The sequence below is a fragment of the Aspergillus wentii genome (genome assembly GCF_001890725.1).
Source record: "Aspergillus wentii DTO 134E9 unplaced genomic scaffold ASPWEscaffold_3, whole genome shotgun sequence".
Taxonomy (NCBI): domain Eukaryota; kingdom Fungi; phylum Ascomycota; class Eurotiomycetes; order Eurotiales; family Aspergillaceae; genus Aspergillus; species Aspergillus wentii.
Genome location: NW_024467834.1, coordinates 3,174,745 through 3,193,668, shown reverse-complemented (window position 1 = coordinate 3,193,668; position 18,924 = coordinate 3,174,745). Strand labels below are relative to the sequence as shown.

Sequence of the window (18,924 nt, the reverse complement as noted above, 5' to 3'; positions counted from 1 at the left end):
CCCCATTGCGACGGCTGAGTCAGCAGCAGCTCCCAAAGCACTGTGACTGGGTGCTTCTTGCCGCGGGAGTTCTGCCAGTGACTGACAAGAGATAAAAAAAGCCCGCTGCAGTTGGACATGTAGATCTTGCAGGTGAGGGTGAGGTGAAGTGCATCGCATAACTGACTGCTATTCAATCGTTCCATCATTCCCTAGTCTAGTCTTCCCATCCCATCTCGCCTATTTCTTGGATGAGCCCACCTGATTCTCTCGCCCATCCTCTCCACTTCTACCCTTAACTTTCTCCGCGTTCTTTGTTACCCCAGAGGTCTAGCCACAGCAAACATGACGGCTCCAGCCTTCTTTGAGCGCTATAAGCAATTGATGTCTTTAGAACAGAGCAAGGATAATCTCATCGAGGTAGATTTCCAGCATAACTTTTATCAGTCTTCTGGCTGTTGATCATTTAATCCCGTATTTAGGAACTACTACAGCGCGTTACAGACCTGGAAGATGCCTATCAGCGAGAGAAGCTGGATCATGAGCGAGAGACGCGCTTCAATCGTGATATCCAAATCCATGAAATGGAGCTGATGGATCAAATATCACGAATCAAGACAATTATGGTGAGCGTCTCGCCCCGGTGGCAGAACTCTTGCTAATTAATTTACCTCACTCTGTAGGACCGCGAACCCTTTGTGATCGTGCTTCTCGACGGAGATGGACTCATTTTCATGGACGATTTCTTACAACAAGGTGAACAAGGTGGTCAAAACGCAGCGACTCAGCTTTCTACAGCCCTAGAGGATTACATCTCCAGCAATTTTCCAAGCATCACAACCCCGAAAATAATGACCAAGATATATGCAAATGTGAAGGGATTAAGCGATCTCTGCGTCAAAGGAGGAATCATTAATGAGCCCACATTGCTCGATGACTTTGTTCGCGGATTTAATGGCACCGTACCACTCTTCGACCTTGTTGATATTGGAGCTGGGAATGATAAAGCGCATGATAAAATTGGAGGTAGGCAAAGTGACCCTTTGTCGTCCTATGGTGTTGGAACGATCTTGCCCTGCATCCTTGTTGGGCTTCGAGAGTTACACAACAGCCAAATCACTGGTCTTTCTTGCAATAGCGATTTTAGAGTAAATGCTAACGTGTTAATTTCTCACCAGAGGTCTTCCAAGTTTATTTATACAATTGCCATTGTCATCAGATCTTTCTGGGGTGCTCAAACGATAGTGAATATGCTGAGATTTTGGAAGATACATTGGAAGATAGGGATCTCATAGGACGGGTGTCTTTGATTGAAGGAATTCCGTTTGAAAAAGACCTGGAATTCCTTAAATCTTCCTACAGAGTCACTAAATTTCCCAAGATCTTCCGGAATACAAAGATAGCACCACTCTGGGCCCCCTGGAAAGCTGCAGTTACTACTAAACCCCGAGATCTGCTCACACCGTCGCCGAACCAGCACGTAGCATCCCTTTCACGGACATCAACCAACACGACTTCGACAACTAGCAGCGTACCATTGTCATCTACCTCCCCAAACGCATCCAACTCTGGAGACTTCCAAGTTGTGCGTTCGAAAACTTCCATCGCAGCGCCTCCTAAGACCGTTGAGCGGAATAGGTACGGCCAGCGTGTCGACCGGCTCGATTTTAGAAGTATTCCGAGAGACGAACTGAACCGCATTAAGAAACTGAAGCTTTGCAATTTTTACTTTCTACAAGGCGAATGTCCCAACGACAATTGCCACCACGATCATTCTCGCAAACTGAGCAAGAGTGAATATCATATTCTGACAGCAATCGCCCGCATGACTCCTTGTCGCTTCGGACTCGATTGTGACGACCCAGAATGCATGTATGGGCATCGCTGTCCCCAGAGTGAGCCTGGTAAAAAGGACTGCTATTGGGGTTCAAATTGTCGTTTTGACACCGTCGCACATGGTATTGATACAAATATCGTCAAATTGACCAAGGTCTAGCGTCTACTTTTAATCGCCTTCTGCTATTATTACCCAGTCTGTGACTGTTCGGTATTCGATGAATAACTGCTGAAATGGCGTCCGTGAACTAATTTTGGGCACTATGCTAAATTTTTTTCGGGCCTTGCAATAATTTGGCGTGGGATAGGGGTCACGGGGTCAAAAAATGGTTGGGGTTTTTTTCTTTCCTTTTTTTTTTTCTTTCTCGGTGTCACTTAGGTCACTTTTGCGTTGTACACAGCATCCCTGGCGTGGTGAACAATATTCCCTGGGCCTAATTAGGTCTGCAGCGTGTTCCATAGCCTTGATTTCAGATTGGAAATATGCTACGTATCTATAGTCATAAAGTTGCCTTTGAAAAGGGAGAAGCGTCTTGTATCTACATAATGATGTTGCACAAACTGCAATCAACTAGCAATCAAAACCAATTGATTCGATTTTTATTCATTTCATTCAATGTGCACGCAGTGGTAATCCCAGAGCTTAATGGTATCCTAAAAACATGCATAATTTATAAGCCTATTTCAATCCAATGGAGGCTGCGGGAAAAAACAGAAGAAAGTGATAAAGAATCATAAACGTGTTGCTTGAGAATCCTCTCATCCATGGATGACAGTTTGAAACATCGCAAATCGTCGCTCCCAACCGAAACAGCCCTCCTGGCTACAACCAAGGCCATCTTCAATAGCCGCTTTGTCTGGCCCATGTGTACACTTCACCCCATACTCCTTTATACAACAGGTGAATGGGACAGACGACACCGTCTTCAGAATTTGGGGGTTGAGATTACCTTCAGCAGCGGCTTTTTGCTTCTCCTCTTCGAGATTACCCCAGAGATAGAAGAGCTTTTCTCGGAGTATGTCTAATGTGGACTTATTCTTTCGTAGGCTGGATTGAAAAATTGAGATTAATGCTCGGTCATCAATTATTGACAAGGCATATATTACTTACTTTTTGGCATCTATTCCCAACAGATGCACAGCATCAGCACCAGAGACGAAAAGCTTCATTTGCTCTTTGGGTTGCCCAGGGGGCGAGGGGGAACCGTCCTCGATGAGAAGTATGAAACGCCACTCCCATCGGTAGAATCGATCGGTGTCATTGAGATCGGGTGCCTCGTCACTTTCCGAGCTGGAGAGGGCGGCGCATTCAGCATCCTCGGGGACAGCAAAATCTTCTAGGTTATGCGGGAAGAAGTCGACCACGCGGACTAGGGGCCGATAACAGAGATTCTGGAACGGGAGGCGGTATTCGATGCCATCAGGGGATATATTTTGGTGAGACTCATTGGATAAAATGGCTGCGAGGGACCGGGTTGGAATGCTGGGATTGGCTGATTGGACTGTTATCGCGGTGTGATTAGTCTGTGTGTACTGCATAGAACCTAGAGATGCTGGCTTACTATTTTGATTTGGCCTGATTCTGCTGGTAAGAGTTAGTGATTTTTGGCCTTCTTCTTTTTTCGTCTCCTTCTTGTTCTGTTGTTGGGTGTTATTGTTGTTGTTATTGTTGTTGTTGTTGTTGTTGTTCTTCTTCGACTTTTTAGAACCCGTGCTCTTTTCGATTTCTTCTTGAAGATTTTGTTTACCACCGTGGGCTTTCCAATAGTCTTTCTTTCGACGTAATAAGTCGCGGGCACGATCATCGCTTTCAGCATCCACCGTGCGTACACAGACTTTGTTAGGATACATCCGATCACCATGGAGGCTGGCCTCGATACCCTCGCTAACACGGCTCTTTCTGATCTTCACGTTGGTCAGAAGAACAAAATCATTCAATTTGAGATTTTCTCGGGCATAAGAAGCATGGGGTTCCCAAAGAGTTACTTGAAGAGACATGCGTCCAGCAGGCCCTTTCCATTTCCTTTTGCCGGTACCCAAGTAGTTATGTGGGTCACCATCACGGCCATGGTCATCATCTTGGCCATAGTCAAATAAAGTCTCGTTGGTAGTGTAGTCAGTCACATAGATGACAGCCTTCTCACTGTCATTGAAAAATGTTTTGACCACTTGGGCTACGAGGTCCACATACATAGCCCCCTCAATGTCTTTAATGAGCGAAAATCGCCTTCGGTTATATGACTTTTGCGTAGATACCGGGGCTTGGATAGCGAGAGAATTGTTCGTCTGATCTGAAGAAGCTGCCCGAAAGGAGGAGGTGCCATTTATCTGGCTCAAAAACGAAGCCGCATGCCTCTTTTCTGCGACTGACGGCTCAAAAGGAAAGGGACCTGACAATGGATTTTGGCCTTGACGAAAGACAACCCATTGGATCAGCTCCACCTGAGATGCAACCCCCATTGCCTTTCCATTAAATGGTCTTATCTGCGAGGAATCAATGAGCATCATGGTTCTTAGTTGGCAGGGTGCATGGGTGACAAACTCGGATGCTTCGTAGAGCAACTACATCGCCCAATTGAGCTGGTGGTAGTGATTTCCGGTCATCATTGAAGTATTTTATCTTCAGTCCATCCCACGTATGTCCATTCTTAAAATCGCTGTCTTTGAGAGTAAATGTCACGCAGACGGAGGAGCCATTTGTCTGGAATACACCCAACAAATCGACCACCACCCCGATTACACTGACATAGCCTTTCGAAGTGATGGCCGTGGGAATGTCAACGAATGGGGCTTGCATCGTTCTGAATCAATTGAAATTGAAATGAGTTCAAAGGGTCACTTCAGTGTCGCTAAGCAGGCGCTCTCTCTTAGGGCTCAGGAGTAGAAGAAACGAATTCTCCAGGAAGTAGCAATCCCGATAAATATGCTTTAACAGTTGCCATAAGCGAATATGAGTGATAATGTTTAAAGATTCAAGCTGTCTTAAGACACTGGAAAGGTTTCATCCTGGAAGCGCCGCGAAGCATGAAATTACTAGAGCTGGTCGCGAATTGCGATGTTGATAGAACCACTCTTCTGATTGGCCAGATGGGTCTGTCCCATATTTATCTCACGTGACCCAAAAGAAATAGTATCACGTGACACAAAGTTCAAAGGATTGTTTAGATTGAAGATAATGAAGCTGGAATATAGATGATAATAAGTGATGGTAAGAGAGGGGAAACGGAGAACCGCCTAGCGAGGGAAAATAAGAGCGGAGCCGCCAGAATTGTAGTATGTTGATATGGTTTAAGCTCAAGTTATCGTCATTGGTCCGGATCGACGTCTCAGATCCGTGCGTATCATCAGCTACTACGCTTGGATGCTAAATTCTAGTAGAGCAAAGCAACCTAAAGTCCCGATCCTTGAGTAAATTGTATATATCGGCTGCTTAGTGGCCCTTGCTGCACTGCTTAACGAACGCGTCTTTCCCCCTCCTCGCGCCAACTTCGCTTAGGCGGGTGTGGCGCTTGCCAGGGCGCCGTGGCCGAAAACAGCAAATCAGAAGCCGCCGGGCACTGAATAATCCCACCTCCGGAAACTATCAACACTTTTTTCCCCTCCTTCACTACTACTTACTCTTCATCTCTCCCAGACAGGCACCTTTGAGGCTTCCTTGTCAGCTCTTTTCCTTTCATCTCCTTCTTGGTATTCAACAAGAAAGGCTGGGTTGGTCCTCTTTCTACTCCACTCACCTTTTTCCTTTTTGACTCCGCTGGTGCGCTTTGTTTTCACCCCTCCTGTGTCCCAGCAACCATGTCGGAGCGTTATATCCCAGAGCACCGTCGTACGCAGTTCAAGGCCAAGAACCAGTTCCGGCCTGAAGAGCTGCGTCGTCGTCGTGAGGAACAGCAGGTTGAGATTCGCAAGCAGAAAAGAGATGAGAACCTGGCCAAGAGAAGAGGTATTCAGACCCGGGATGGTGGAATTGGTGTGGGTGGTGGCATGGCTGCCGCCACTGAGAGCGACGATGAAGCCAGCGCCATAGAGAGCGAGGTATGTATTCTTATCTTCCTTATCATGTTTGGTTTCATTTCTAGCTGGATTTTTTCTTTTCTATTGTTTGCCCATCCCATGTTGCACTCTTTCTTCTTGTTTTGCTTATCATGGCCGATGAGGAGCTTTTCACCGCCCTAATTGCTTTGTTCTTGACCCTCCCACGGATGTCCCCTCCATCGCAAACATCCATGTGCTTGAGAACAAAATGACTAACAAAGTATATTTTTTAGCTCAATGTCGAACTTCCGGAGATGGTCAAGGGTGTTTTCTCCGACCAGATCGAGTCGCAGATCCAATGCACAACCAAGTTTAGAAAGCTGCTTTCCAAGGAGCGCAACCCTCCCATCGAGCGTGTCATCGAGACTGGTGTTGTGAGCCGTTTCGTTGAATTCCTCCGATCCCCCCACACTCTTGTTCAGTTTGAGGCTGCCTGGGCTTTGACCAACATTGCCTCTGGATCTGCCCAGCAGACACAGGTTGTTATTGAGGCCGGCGCTGTTCCTATCTTCGTCGAGCTCCTCAGCAGCCCTGAACCCGATGTCCGAGAGCAGGCCGTCTGGGCTCTTGGTAACATTGCTGGTGACAGCCCTCAGTGCCGTGACTTTGTGCTCGGTGCCGGTGCCCTCCGCCCTCTGTTGAACTTGATCAACGATGGCCGCAAGCTTAGCATGCTCCGCAACGCTACATGGACTCTGAGCAACTTCTGCCGTGGCAAGACACCGCAGCCCGATTGGAACACGGTATGTTTTCTTTTATAAATACATTTTGGGTTTAGGTAGAGGTTTCTAACGATTTTCAGATCGCACCTGCCCTCCCCGTTCTTGCCAAGCTCATCTACATGCTTGATGATGAGGTCTTGATTGATGCATGCTGGGCCATCTCCTACCTGTCTGATGGTCAGAATGATAAGATCCAAGCTGTCATTGAGGCTGGCATTCCCCGTCGCCTCGTAGAGCTCCTCATGCACGCTTCTACCTCCGTTCAGACTCCTGCTCTCCGCTCGGTTGGAAACATTGTGACTGGTGATGATGTCCAGACCCAGGTGATCATCAACTGCGGTTCTCTTCCTGCTCTCCTTTCTCTTTTGAGCTCCACAAAGGATGGTATCCGAAAGGAAGCTTGCTGGACTATCTCCAACGTCACTGCTGGCAACTCGACTCAGATCCAAGCTGTCGTTGATGCTGGCATCATCCCCCCATTGATCAACTTGCTTGCCAATGGTGACTTCAAGACCCGCAAGGAAGCTTGCTGGGCTATCTCCAACGCTACCTCTGGTGGTCTTCAGAAGCCCGACCAGATCCGGTACCTTGTTTCTCAAGGGTGCATTAAGCCTCTGTGTGACCTTCTCGCTTGCCCTGACAACAAGATCATCCAAGTTGCTTTGGACGGCCTCGAAAACATTCTCAAGGTTGGTGAGATGGACAAGGAGACCACCCAGGCTGGCGAGGCCCGCGTCAACCGCTACGCCCTGTTCATCGAGGAGGCTGGTGGTATGGAGAAGATCCACGACTGCCAGAACAACGCCAACGAAGAAATTTACATGAAGGCTTACAACATCATCGAGAAGTACTTCTCCGATGAAGAAGAGGCTGGTGGTGACATCGATGAGCTTGCTCCTCAGCAAACACAAACCGGCTTTGCTCTTGGCACTAACCAACAGCAGCCCGGCGGATTCAACTTTGCCAACGGTGGTGGTGACTCCATGGATATGTAAACTGGGATCTCAACTGCAATTAATTTTTCGATCCGATTGTGATCTTACCATACCTCTCCAATTATTCGTTCTTCTTATTCGCTTAGATCCGTGAGTGGCGGCTGCAAAGCCGCCATTCAGTCCCCAGTCAATCTTGAATTCATGGAGGCTCGGCACCTGATTCCACCTTCTAGTTATTTGATCTGGATGAGGATGGTTTTGCGCGTCCGGCCTCGATGTCTTCTTGAAGCATTACAGTTTTCGCCGATCGCCTATTGTTCTGCCTTTTTGACGTTCGAGCAGGGTTCCCTTTTGATTCCTCACTTTCTACCCCTTCCCTTCCCCATGACTTTCCTTTTTTTAATTCACGATAAACAAGATTCACCGTCATGTACCCCTTTCATGCTTTCCCCTTGTCACGCAGTTTCCTCGTAGCATCCCCCATACACAGGCGTATTTGTTTGTTAATCGGTTTCTATCTTGTTCTATTTTTCTTTTTGCTTATTATCTATTATTCGGAAGCTTTCTCGAGGGATTAGTCTCCAGGGTCCAGGCGTCGTTTATGATCCTGATAACGAAGCTGGCGCTTTTCAATTTTACCGTGCGACCATTCCCTTGTTGATTGATTCTATTCTGTGTCTGGAAGCCACTGGCTAGATGACGAATCAAGCAGATCAAAAGTCGAATATGTTTCATGGTGATGCAGTTCGATTAGCCAGGAAAATGATAAATTCCCCTACATTGCTCCCCATATAATAGACCAGTACTTCCAAATAGGCTACGTAGTTATCGTCTCACATTTGGTGTTTCTGGAATGCAACGGAGTCTTATAATACCACTATGTGTAAGCAGGCAACTCGCTGACCATAGTCAAACAGCCTCTGTCCTCAGGCATCAAAAGAACACCATTTGAAGAGAATAATCGTGAATGAAATCCGTGAATATATACAGGCACATAAGGTACATACCAATACATACATGGCACAATTGACAACCCATGGAGAGAAAACTCGAAAAAGAACCAGAGTAGAGAAAAGAAATGGAAAATGACACACTGATTAAAAGCGAGAAAATAGGACGAAATGGAAAACATATACCATTTGACAACAGGGAAGAGTAGAGTAAGCATTTAGATGGGTAAAGGAAAAGCAAAATAAACGTTAAGTCATCATGAGCAACTTGTGAGTAGATCAACTAGTAAATTGTGAGTGGTTTTTCACAATAGTGAGATAAGAAAGATGAGTTGCGTACAGTGAGATTAGAAAGAGAGGTCTTGACAGTGCTCTCGAGAGAAACGAGGTGTGCATTGGATAGGAGAAGAAGAGAGCGAAATCATGGTGGGAATCCGAGATTTAGGAGATAGAAAATCAAGCAAGACAGGCCAAGATATGAGGTAGGTGGTTTCAATTGTCTCAGTCGCCCATCACTTCATCCTCATCTTCTGGATCTTGTCCTGTAGGATTTGCGTCTTCCTCATCGTCGTTATCTTGGTCGATATTATCCTCCTCAACGAGACCTCTGGCTCGCAAGTCCTCTTCATCGTCTTCTTCCGCATTGACGTCCTCGTCGCCATCGTCATCTCCTTCGTCCTCGTTGTCAACCTTTTCGGCAGACTTGTGCTCGTTTGAACGTTTACCAGAACCGCCTTGGTCATTGCCTGTATCCTCATTTGTGGGTTGTTTGCCCTTGGACCGAGGGGTTCGAGCACTCCTAGGTTTACGTTCATCGAGGAAAGACAGAACCTCACGGTAGTTCTGGCCCAGGTGAGATTTGTGCCGCAGGATTCTTTGCTTCAGTTGGCCCTGATGCGATCCCGAAGCGTCGATTATGCGGCCTATAATGGCCAGGACAATTTTACCAGTCAGTTCGCATAGCCTCTGTTCTGCAATGATAGTGGACCGCAGGCGCTCATGGCGTACTGCTTCTTCTTCAGATCCCGATTCTTCTTCGTCATCCGAAGGGTCTTTTTCGACATCTGACTCATCAGACGCCGGTGCGTCGTCCTCAGCAGGTTCCAACGGTCGGCGTGACTTCTTAGCATATGTGCGTTCAGCTACTCCGTGAATCTTAGCCACGAGTGCCTGCGCATTAGAGTCAATCTCGTGAACCAAGCCTTGGGTCTGAAGGAGAACATCTTCGTCATTACTTGCAGTCTGTCCAGCGTGACGAAGGGTACCAAACAAAGTCTGCAAGTCCAAAAGTGTTGTGGTTGCCGCAAAGCGTATCTCATCCAAGCCAGAGCGGTTCCGCATGATGGCGACAAGTGTCGCAACGAAAGTCTCACGGCCCTTCGCCAAGGCTTCAAAGTATGCTGTGCTGAATGGTGCTTTCCCAGCACCCAAGGCTGTTGCCATGGACTGCACCTTCCACATAAAATAGAAGAGCAGCGTTCTTATACTACTTGTGACCAATTCAGTTTCTGCCTTGGCAACATCCTCATCCTCATCCTCGCCAAGAAGGCCGCGCTCCGCAAGGTGGATAAGACCATTAAAAGGTGCCTCCAGGTTGCCCTTCTTCTTGCCTTTTGACCGAGACGAGGGCACCGTTTCAAGTATTTGTACACAGTCAGTGACACTGGCGAGGTTGGAAATCCTTGTCACAGTGTTGGTGAGCTCGGTTAGGGTACCAATGGATATCGAGCTACCCTCTTGAACATCCTTCTTCTGAGACAACGTACTGAGCGTGTCCACCATGTCATCCCATAGTTCCTGAACTTTGCTTTCCAGAGCCTCCCGCATGTCATCGGAGCTCTTCGCGTGGAGGAAAGCGACGCTTGCTTCTGCTAGGACATCTTGGTCGGAATGCGTGAGGAATTGCTTGTTGATATCATTCAGTAACGAAGTATAAGCCGTGGCATCCTTCTGGAGGTCCTGAATCTTATCCAAGTCAACCAAGTGCTCCAGTCGGAGAACTGCAGACGCAGCTTCGGGTACAGAGCCGTATTTGTTCAGAAGCTGCGGGATAATCTGTGCAAGACCATGTGCAATCTCTTCCTGTAATTCGGGGATTTTTTCGGTCAAGGCCTTGACCTTGCGACCCCTCCTGTCGATGTCCGATTTGGCTACGTCGAGAACCCGGAGTTTGACTGCGCAACATAGCACCTCCAAAAGGGTCACCTCTTGTCCTTCTTGCATCTTGTACATGTTCCTGACTATTCCAGAGGCATCGTCCTCCGAGGGGTTATCTTCGATCTGCGAGTGGTCGTAAAGAAGATAGCCTGCCAACGATTGCCATTGAGCCAATTCCTCAAAGTGTGGGTAGATAGCCTCAGTTGCAAGGACAAATCGGGAGTCGACCGGGGCACCAGAAAGTGCATCGCGTGGTGCGGAGCTTGTCCTTTCTGGTTTTAGCTCATTCTCTTGCTCATCGTATGCTTGAAGAATGTCAGTCAAGCATTTGAATTTGATCCATGAACGCTTGGGGGATTCGAAATCATCTTCGTCCTCGTCGCCAAACATCTCATTGATTTCGTCTCCCACTTCCTCGGTGGTGGAATCGAATACATCTTGAACATTAGCGACAAAGAACGAACCAGCTGCCTTTCGAATTCGAGGCTCCGAATCAAATACCAGCCGGCCAACCGTGTCAACATCGGTGGGTTCGATCAACCCCGCATCGCGGATCAGATCGAGTAACTCAACAGCAGAGGCACGCACTCCGATGTCTGCATCCTGTGCAGCCATCTCGACCATGCGGTGACGGAAACGCTCGGTGAAAGAGCGCAGGCCAACAATGTTGTCTTTGTTTTCGTACAGACTGTGAAGCTGGGCTATGACTGTAGCGCGAGTTGGGGCATTGGCGTCTGACAAGATCCAGCCAAAGTATCGAAGGAATTGCCCTTCAAAGAAGTATTCTCTGTAAGTGCGCATCCACCGTCCTAAAGCTGCCATGCACTCGGAGCGAATCCTTGGGTCAACATCCCGATAACGATGAACAAACACAATGTTGAACCCGTCTTTGAGGAACTCATCGATGGTCTCCAATTTCTTTTCGTTCTCTTGAACAGATGCTTCGATGGCATCCGCTCTTCCCTTATTCACTGACTTCTTCTTCTTTTCGCTTTCAAGTTGTTTGCGGGAAGTAGAAACAGTAGTCATCAATTCGCGCGCGGCATCACACAATGAGTTCATGATTGATAGGGAGACGATGGTCGATGTATGTCTAAACGGTCGGCAGGATGAAGTGGACAGGGAGGAGAGCCATATTTGGATGTTTTCAAATAGATTTTCGTCGGTGTACAGAACTGACGAATGGTGGAAAGTCTGGATCAGTGAAGTGAAGAAGTCTTCCAAAATTGGCTGAAAGGCCCTGAACTTTCTTGCTTTCGAGATGAGGGGGTATTCGGAGATGCCTTGGGCGTAATATTGGTCCTGTATATCTTTGACACGCACCGGGGCGTGGTCAACGTCCTCGACATCCTCAGTGGATACCTCGAGATCGGTTCCGGTACATCGGAGCATGAAGTTTACCATGTCGCACATTGCAGTCGACTGGTTTTTCTGGTAATGCGTAAGCCACTCCGCCGCGGCGGTATCAACGGCATGGCCCTTTCCAAAGACCTCCCCTAGAATTAACACTGTAAGCCGATGCGAAAATTTGAATAGAGAGAGGTAACATACCGTATAGACCGGTTTCGCCAGCAGCAAGACTGGGTCGCACTCTGGGCTTCTTGGGACGAGAAGCTGCCTTTCCATTGGTCGCGGGCCGCAAGACTAGCTGGCCTCCAATTCCATTCCCAGCTATCTTGACCTTCTTCGCAGCATGTGTTCGTGGTTTGGCCTTTCCTTTGGATCCGGAGGCTGCTTTCTTGGCCGCTGTTTTGCGCGCTGCGCGCTTCTTCGCTTTCAGCTCTTCCTCGTCTGGCTCTTCATCACTGATCTCATCATTGTCCGACTCGGACGCGTCTTCGTGACCACCCTCATCGTCCTCGTCTTCTTCATTGTCATCACGAGCAGCTGAGCCACGCTTGCGCTTGGCCCCGCCTGTAGCATCCGTGGGGGTATAGGTTTGGGAAAATAACTCGGGTTTGCGGACGACTCGGCCAGACTTTCTTCTATCTGTTTGCGGGGTAGAGGGGTGATTTTGAGATGGTCCTTGAGGACTGGAGGGGCGCGATTCAGTATCCATGGCTGTCGGGATGACCACACACTGTAATTATCAATCATCCATCAGCAGCTGGAATAAGATGAATTGGATCAAAACATGATAGTTTCCTTCCATAAACAGATTTACAGTACATACTTGAATACTTTTTTTTCAAATGCGATGAGAGAACACGATGCAGGGTTCCAGAGTACCAACTACACCGCAGCTCGAGTTTCTTTTTTGCGCGCGCGTCTTGCGGCTGCACGCGCAAGGAACTGACAAGATGACAACGGAGAGACAGAAACAAAATACGCCTCAAGAATCGAATGGGGGAAATGAGGCCGTTGCGATGGCGTGGGATAGCAGGCGAGGTGGGACTCGAAAGAGGGGAGCAACGGAATCGAACTGGTCTGTCTGTCTTGACGCGACTTTCGTGCCTGGCGATGACGGGGTGTTGGCAGCCTTGGGGCCTCAGGCTGTGAATAACGGTTCTGTCATGAAAACGAATTACCGGGAGCGGTAAAACCAACACGCCGGTAACGATCAGCGGCGTACTAAATACGCAAAATTATGAATAGAATACGGCACCACGCCAAGACCTGCCTGCGTCGGACAAACCCTAACCCCGGAGAAAAATGATATCAATGCCGTAATGAAAATCACAGCGTCTCCATCACGGTTGCACATCCGGAGTTGATGATGGACAGCCAAGTGTCTGTGAGGTTTCACGGGGTCAGCGTTCCCCGCAACTATACGTTCGTCTAGGAGGTACAGTTGTCCTTCGGCTGGTCTGGCTGGATTTCTTGTCCTGTTTGTGACGCCATCCGGCCGAAGCAATATTAATATTTGGGATACTATATGAATAGCAGCAAAGCAGATCTATCGATTCTTGTGTGATCTTCAATCGTCATGCTGCAGGCCCTACTAACCGACTATTTGCCTATTATATAACCCGTGCTCGATATCCCTTTCTCCTACATCTTTGTTTTCACATTCGATCGATTTTTTCCTAGGCATCAATCCTTCGTCATAACCATCCACAATGCCGGTGAAATCACCATTCCAATCCGCCATTGCTAAGCCGGGGCATGGCAAGGTCGTCTTGACTCTACTTCCTCCTTCGGTTCCTACGCTCACAACCTTGACCTACAAATATCCCTTGAAGCTGCTCACCCGTGCTCCGGGCTTCATCCCTCAATCCTCTGCTCTAGAATGTCCTTCTTCTCGACCCGTTCATCTATACCTCCTTACCTATGGCGGTGGCCTTCTCCCCGGTGATCACATTGATGTCTCCATCACACTCGATCCACAAACAAGACTTGTTGTCACAACGCCCCAGGGAAGCACCAAGATCTTCAAAACAGAACCCAGTGCCACTGTCAAGGGACGACGGGGGACTCCGGCCCACCAGATGCCTGATATGAGTAGGCAACTGCTGAACGTGCGGGTGGAGAGCGAAGCCGCCCTGTGCTATCTGCCCGACCCTGCTGTGCCTTACAGAGACAGCCGCTATGAACAGATCCAGACATTCACCGTGGACGGGACAGTTAGAGATGGCAAGAGAAGCAGCCTATGCATCCTGGACTGGGTAACCCAAGGCCGAGGCTCCCGAGGGGAGAATTGGGACTTCCATCTGTGGAAAGGAAAGAACGAGGTATGGTCCGAGGATGAAAGGGGGGATAAAAAGCTTCTCCTCCGTGACTCGGTCATCCTGCATGATGAATACGACGAGGACGATTTCGAAGACGAGGAACAAGAATGCGCCCGCAGGGGCCGAGTCCGGGAACGCACACGGCCCCATGGGATCGTGGGTACTTTTATTCTGTACGGGCCTGTCTTTGACGGTCTCGCAACTTTCATCATGGACCGGTTCACGTCGCAGCCGCGTATCGGTGCCCGCAACTGGGCATCGCCGTCTGTTGCACCGACATCAAATCCCTCTCCTAATTCCGGGTTGAACGTCACCTGGACTGCGGCTCGCGTCCGGGCTGGCTTCGTGCTCGTCAAGTTCGGCGCCCAGGATTTCGAGACAGCCAAGGACTGGCTAGGGGATATCATCCGCGAAGAGGGAAGTATTCTACGGGAGTTTGGGGAGGAAGCCATGTTCTGCCTATAGGCGTGCATGTTTGTTCATATTTCATCTTTCGGTCGAGACCGAGGTTCAGCGTTGAAATTGTGATACCCGCGTCCATGTTACTGCTGTCTATACGGACAAGCAGTTGACGCACCTTTTGACAGCTCTGAACCATAACGTCAGTCGCGTTTTACATATTCATATGGCTTTGGAGAAAAGAAAAAAAAAAGGTTATTGAAAGTTCTATATTTATTACCAAAACACGAGTCCAACATCCCAAAGGTATCTACTATCTATGATAAACCACAACGCCGTAATCCAAGCCAAGTATCTTAAGTACCTAACCAAGGTCGATCTCAGTTTAGGCACTCGATGCCGAGATCAACTCCACCAATCAAACAAACTAGGCCGCCAATCCTTCCTAGCGGCACTTTCTAGATCATCTACATTAAGAATATCAACACTTTCCCGGGCCAACACGGTCCAGATGTGGTTCCTCAAGCTCCGAGGCCAGCTAGGGATACCCCAGTATCGAACCTTGAGTCCATGGCTATGGGCTGCTTGAACGTGTTTCCTGATACGAGCCATCTGCTGGTCACTGAGATGGAACTGCCAGGGCATTCCGATTGATTTCCGGAAGGAGACAGAAGCGTAGTAGCTGTTGGTGGTGTTGAATGTGTTGGGGTTGATAATCATGTCCGCAGAAGTGCCGGACAAGCCTTGGCCGCGATTTCCGGTAGGTGCTGGTTTGGCTATAGTGTTCTGGGGCGCTTGGTTACCTTCATCTTGGTACTGTGTGGAGGTGGTGTTGTTGTCGTCAATCAATACATCAAGAGGTGCGTCGAAGAAAATATCTCGATACGTAGAAACTGACGTCAGTAAATCAAACGGGGTATTCCCTGTTCCAACGACAGTCACAGGGCCTGGGATGACCTCTTTCCCATTAAAATGAGTCAAGTAGCCACGCTCGCGCAGAGGCGATAGCTGCGCAACAACATGCGACCAAGTTGCAGGCCCGTCAGTCTTGAAATCAATCAGCAGAACCAGGGTCTGCGCTGGATCGGTATCGAAAACGCCCTGAGCACGTGAAGCTGAAGCTGAAGCTGCATGTCGGTCACGGTTAAAGTGCGTGGTTGGATTCTGCTTGTCGAGCACCCTAAGCAACGGCTCAATGTACATGGTTCGCAATGTTCGTTTGGGCGCAAGGGCTGAGGTGGTGTGTCCCACGTAGAGATCGTCATCGAACAGCCATACGTCAGCCTCAACGCTGATGCATCCTGCCTGTAGTGCTGAGAAAAGGGGCACTCGACGCCAGTAGTCGTTGTGGGAGTGGCAGCCGATCGGGGTAATATCCCTTGAAATGTCGGTGGGCCAATGCGACACCGCTTCGGCTGTGTTGAGATTATGATGTCGATGGTGCCAGTAATTGGATGCGCGATCGAATTCATCCGGGAAGAAAGTTATGACGATGCCGCATGTGATGACGATGAACTGGATGATGCCTCTGCTATGGTGAGTTGGAGCCAGTGATTGACAGCAGGATGGGGTCATACAGCATGACGAAGAAGGCAAGGACTAAATACAGCAAGCAGCGAAGGATTGGCTTGGTGAGTTGTCTGTGGGATTTCTTTGAACGCTGTCCATGTGGTGAGAGGAGTGGGACAGCAGCTGGAGTTAATGTTGAAGGATAGGAGGATGGAGAAGCAAAGGACAGGATAGCTCGGAGCTGTCGGCACCAAAACGGAGTCGCTGATCGGAGATGCTGAGGAAGCTCCTCAATCACATCTTCATCTGGTGCTTCGACATCGAGATCGAATTCCGCCTTGTGCATGTCATCTTGTCCGTCCTGATCGACATTGTTTTGCGATGACTTCATCGAGGTCCAGTTGGGGGGCTGCGGGGAACCAGGATTCCAGGACATTTTCGATCTTGAGGTTTTGTGATATCTCAAGAGATGATAACTTGAGATGGAGGATTAACGCTACATGATGGTTTAAAAGCGAGGGATATACAGATCGACGCAAGCAGTTGAGGGGTTCTTCAGTGCCAACTTTGGTTGAAGCTTTTCCCGTCCGCTTTGGGCCAAGCGAAGCCATGTGCTGCGATGGCGACGATGATTGGCCGGTCAGGATAGTATAGCATCATAGACGTAGAATTATATCATCATGAATATCAGTATAAAAGTACGTGTAAGAACATTGTGAAATTATCATCAATTATCACATTCAGATCATCTGATGGTTCCTTAATTGTATCCTTGCAAGTGTGGGGTTTGTATAACAACACAGCCATCCTCTTTTGTGCCACCATCAGAAGAAAATGAGTCAATTTACAGCAGGAAAGTGTTACTTATATTACACTTGGGTAATTCCCTGCGAGTAATTTAAGATCACTTGGTGCAATTTGAGAGTAAATTACCCTGTATACTGTCATTCGAGGTTCTATCTGCGGATATTTATGCAATGTGGGATACCTGATTGTACTCCTTAATTAAATAACACTCAGAAATAGAGCCAGTATACTTCATCCCACGAGGAACGGGATATAGAAGGAATAAAAAGCAATACGGACTTTGTTGGATTGCATTGTAGATCACCAAGATGCATCATCATCAACCGAACAAGCATCACTCGAGTAACCACCAAAAGTTGTATACGAGCACGCATAATACTCCTCATTAAAGGCATAATTTTATCTCCATTCCAGCTTATCCTGACTGACCCTACAACATACTGTAAACCGTATCTCTGCTTTAAACGAATCCAATATGCATATTGATCTTTGCTATATATAAACGCGGAAAGTGGAAATGATTGAACTGCAATTACATTGGTCTACCATAACGATAGATGCAACTGGCTACACTATCCTGAAATAGTACTCATATATATTAACATCAAAAGAATATATAGATTAAACCAAGTGAAACACCATAGAATGAGATGAATTCATGGTAAAACATCGCCTGTGCTAATCTGGTCTGGCCGCTTATCGATAAGAACCCAGAGCGAAAAAGTTCAACTCCGCTCAATTTCCTCCAGACAGGCCAAACCACAACCATCCAACGCAGTCAAGATGCCTCACAAACACAAAAGGCGTGGAAATGACGCCAGGTAAGCCATTACACAAAAATTCTCAATTAAGAAATACTCTAACCACCCCAAACCAGCACCTACGACCTCCCCCCCACCCAGATCGCAAAATCTCTCCCCGTCCGCGATCCCAACGCTGTAAAGACCAAAGCCAAAAAGCACACAAAACCCAAACCACCCCCCAAGGCAACCGCCAAACAACCCGAATCCCGTCCCAAGAAAGCCCTCGAAGATGATACGCCCCGAGCCTTTCGTCGCCTGATGCAATTCCAGCAGGCGAGGCAACAACCCTCTCAACCCTCCAAACCCGACGAACCCAAGAACAAAAAGCGGAAGCGCGATGCGGGCGATGCGTCGAACGCAAAGAAGAAGAAATCCACCGCCGCCTCTAACGATGCTCCGGCCCCTGCCCCTGCTCCCGCACCGGCCGAGCCCAAGTCGACGCTTTCGATCCTCCCCGGTGAGAAATTGTCCGATTTCGCGGCCCGTGTCGATCGCGAGATGCCCTTGTCTGCTATGAAGAAGTCGGGTAAGGTGAATGACCCGAATATGCCCAAGATCCGCGAAGAGCGACGGACGAAGCACGAGAAGCACCTGCGCCGGCTGCAGCGAATGTGGCGTGAAGACGACAAGAAGATCCGGGAACGCGAGGCTGCGGAGCGGGAAGAGCGACAGGACGAAATGGAGGACCAGCTGGAGCTGTGGAAGGAGTGGGAGACAGAGGCTGCACAGGCCAGAGCGAAGAAGAAGGGAGGCGCTAAGAAGGGTGATGCTGGCGTCAAAGAAAGGGATCCGTGGGCCAAGTTGAACAAGAAAGAGCGTGCCAACAAACAGACCAATCCGTTTGATGTCGTCCAGGCACCGCCGGAATTGAAGAAGCCCAAGGCGCCTTTCAAGGTCCACGGCGGTGCTAAAATCGATGTCGCCAACGTGCCAACTGCGGTGGGAAGTTTGCGACGAAGAGAAGAGCTTGCGGATGAGAGAAGGAATATTGTCGAGGAGTATAGACGATTGATGGCCGAGAAGCGGCAATGATATACCCAAAATTCACTCTTTTGGCTTCTTATGTTATGAGAGCGTTACCCTTTCCTTGAATCATCATCTCATTCTTGTATTCGAACATTTGT

General features: G+C 48.5%; 8 protein-coding genes across 8 annotated transcripts; 5 read left to right on the top strand and 3 right to left on the bottom strand.

Moving 5' to 3' along the window:
- Nucleotides 1–93: 93 nt before the first annotated feature.
- ASPWEDRAFT_39231 (CCCH zinc finger protein) lies at nt 94–2,174 on the top strand. Its single transcript, XM_040835058.1, has 4 exons — nt 94–399; nt 462–605; nt 663–1,005; nt 1,158–2,174. Exons 1-4 carry the CDS (start codon nt 325–327, stop codon nt 1,973–1,975), a joined length of 1,380 nt encoding a protein of 459 aa, XP_040691208.1. The 5' UTR covers nt 94–324; the 3' UTR covers nt 1,976–2,174.
- Nucleotides 2,113–4,854, bottom strand: ASPWEDRAFT_39230 (telomere-binding alpha subunit central domain protein). The gene is made up of 4 exons (XM_040835057.1): nt 4,358–4,854; nt 3,378–4,299; nt 2,927–3,317; nt 2,113–2,863 (listed from the first exon to the last, which is right to left on the bottom strand). Exons 1-4 carry the CDS (start codon nt 4,610–4,612, stop codon nt 2,575–2,577), a joined length of 1,857 nt encoding a protein of 618 aa, XP_040691207.1. The 5' UTR covers nt 4,613–4,854; the 3' UTR covers nt 2,113–2,574.
- Nucleotides 4,855–6,069: 1,215 nt separating this feature from the next.
- ASPWEDRAFT_458472 (karyopherin alpha) lies at nt 6,070–7,652 on the top strand. The gene is made up of 2 exons (XM_040836633.1): nt 6,070–6,593; nt 6,653–7,652. The coding sequence occupies exons 1-2, from the start codon at nt 6,105–6,107 to the stop codon at nt 7,565–7,567; spliced, it is 1,404 nt and encodes a 467-aa protein (XP_040691206.1). The 5' UTR covers nt 6,070–6,104; the 3' UTR covers nt 7,568–7,652.
- ASPWEDRAFT_458297 (uncharacterized protein) lies at nt 7,653–8,184 on the top strand. The gene is made up of 2 exons (XM_040836629.1): nt 7,653–7,916; nt 7,967–8,184. The coding sequence occupies exons 1-2, from the start codon at nt 7,709–7,711 to the stop codon at nt 8,083–8,085; spliced, it is 327 nt and encodes a 108-aa protein (XP_040691205.1). The 5' UTR covers nt 7,653–7,708; the 3' UTR covers nt 8,086–8,184.
- A 661-nt stretch (nt 8,185–8,845) lies between these two features.
- Nucleotides 8,846–12,861, bottom strand: ASPWEDRAFT_458345 (cohesin subunit IRR1). Its single transcript, XM_040836631.1, has 3 exons — nt 12,788–12,861; nt 12,166–12,694; nt 8,846–12,110 (listed from the first exon to the last, which is right to left on the bottom strand). Exons 2-3 carry the CDS (start codon nt 12,671–12,673, stop codon nt 8,959–8,961), a joined length of 3,660 nt encoding a protein of 1,219 aa, XP_040691204.1. The 5' UTR covers nt 12,674–12,694; nt 12,788–12,861; the 3' UTR covers nt 8,846–8,958.
- An 812-nt stretch (nt 12,862–13,673) lies between these two features.
- ASPWEDRAFT_108905 (urease accessory protein UreD) lies at nt 13,674–14,747 on the top strand (the record flags this gene model as incomplete). The annotated part of the gene is made up of 1 exon (XM_040828034.1): nt 13,674–14,747. The coding sequence occupies one exon, from the start codon at nt 13,674–13,676 to the stop codon at nt 14,745–14,747; it is 1,074 nt and encodes a 357-aa protein (XP_040691203.1).
- Nucleotides 14,748–14,916: 169 nt separating this feature from the next.
- On the bottom strand, nt 14,917–16,396 carry ASPWEDRAFT_458281 (uncharacterized protein). The gene has a single exon (XM_040836628.1). It carries the CDS (start codon nt 16,254–16,256, stop codon nt 15,087–15,089), a length of 1,170 nt encoding a protein of 389 aa, XP_040691202.1. The 5' UTR covers nt 16,257–16,396; the 3' UTR covers nt 14,917–15,086.
- Nucleotides 16,397–17,780: 1,384 nt separating this feature from the next.
- Nucleotides 17,781–18,832, top strand: ASPWEDRAFT_170996 (uncharacterized protein; the record flags this gene model as incomplete). Its single annotated transcript, XM_040830708.1, has 2 exons — nt 17,781–17,818; nt 17,875–18,832. The coding sequence occupies 2 exons, from the start codon at nt 17,781–17,783 to the stop codon at nt 18,830–18,832; spliced, it is 996 nt and encodes a 331-aa protein (XP_040691201.1).
- Between the last annotated feature and the right edge of the window lie 92 nt (nt 18,833–18,924).

Excerpts from the sequence above, each read along its gene's own strand:
- ASPWEDRAFT_458345 (XM_040836631.1), bottom strand. The coding sequence starts at position 12,673 with ATGGATACTGAATCGCGCCCCTCCAGTCCTCAAGGACCATCTCAAAAT. Across the intron at positions 12,111-12,165 it reads TGGCGAAACCGGTCTATACG|GGGAGGTCTTTGGAAAGGGC; the intron begins GTATGTTACCTC and ends TGTTAATTCTAG.
- ASPWEDRAFT_458281 (XM_040836628.1), bottom strand. The coding sequence starts at position 16,256 with ATGACCCCATCCTGCTGTCAATCACTGGCTCCAACTCACCATAGCAGA.
- ASPWEDRAFT_39231 (XM_040835058.1), top strand. The coding sequence starts at position 325 with ATGACGGCTCCAGCCTTCTTTGAGCGCTATAAGCAATTGATGTCTTTA. Across the intron at positions 400-461 it reads GCAAGGATAATCTCATCGAG|GAACTACTACAGCGCGTTAC; the intron begins GTAGATTTCCAG and ends TCCCGTATTTAG. Across the intron at positions 1,006-1,157 it reads AGCGCATGATAAAATTGGAG|AGGTCTTCCAAGTTTATTTA; the intron begins GTAGGCAAAGTG and ends ATTTCTCACCAG.
- ASPWEDRAFT_39230 (XM_040835057.1), bottom strand. The coding sequence starts at position 4,612 with ATGCAAGCCCCATTCGTTGACATTCCCACGGCCATCACTTCGAAAGGC. Across the intron at positions 4,300-4,357 it reads TTGCTCTACGAAGCATCCGA|ATAAGACCATTTAATGGAAA; the intron begins GTTTGTCACCCA and ends GATTCCTCGCAG. Across the intron at positions 2,864-2,926 it reads TTGGGAATAGATGCCAAAAA|CCTACGAAAGAATAAGTCCA; the intron begins GTAAGTAATATA and ends TTTTCAATCCAG.
- ASPWEDRAFT_458472 (XM_040836633.1), top strand. The coding sequence starts at position 6,105 with ATGGTCAAGGGTGTTTTCTCCGACCAGATCGAGTCGCAGATCCAATGC. Across the intron at positions 6,594-6,652 it reads CGCAGCCCGATTGGAACACG|ATCGCACCTGCCCTCCCCGT; the intron begins GTATGTTTTCTT and ends AACGATTTTCAG.
- ASPWEDRAFT_458297 (XM_040836629.1), top strand. The coding sequence starts at position 7,709 with ATGGAGGCTCGGCACCTGATTCCACCTTCTAGTTATTTGATCTGGATG. Across the intron at positions 7,917-7,966 it reads TTTCCTTTTTTTAATTCACG|GCAGTTTCCTCGTAGCATCC; the intron begins ATAAACAAGATT and ends TCCCCTTGTCAC.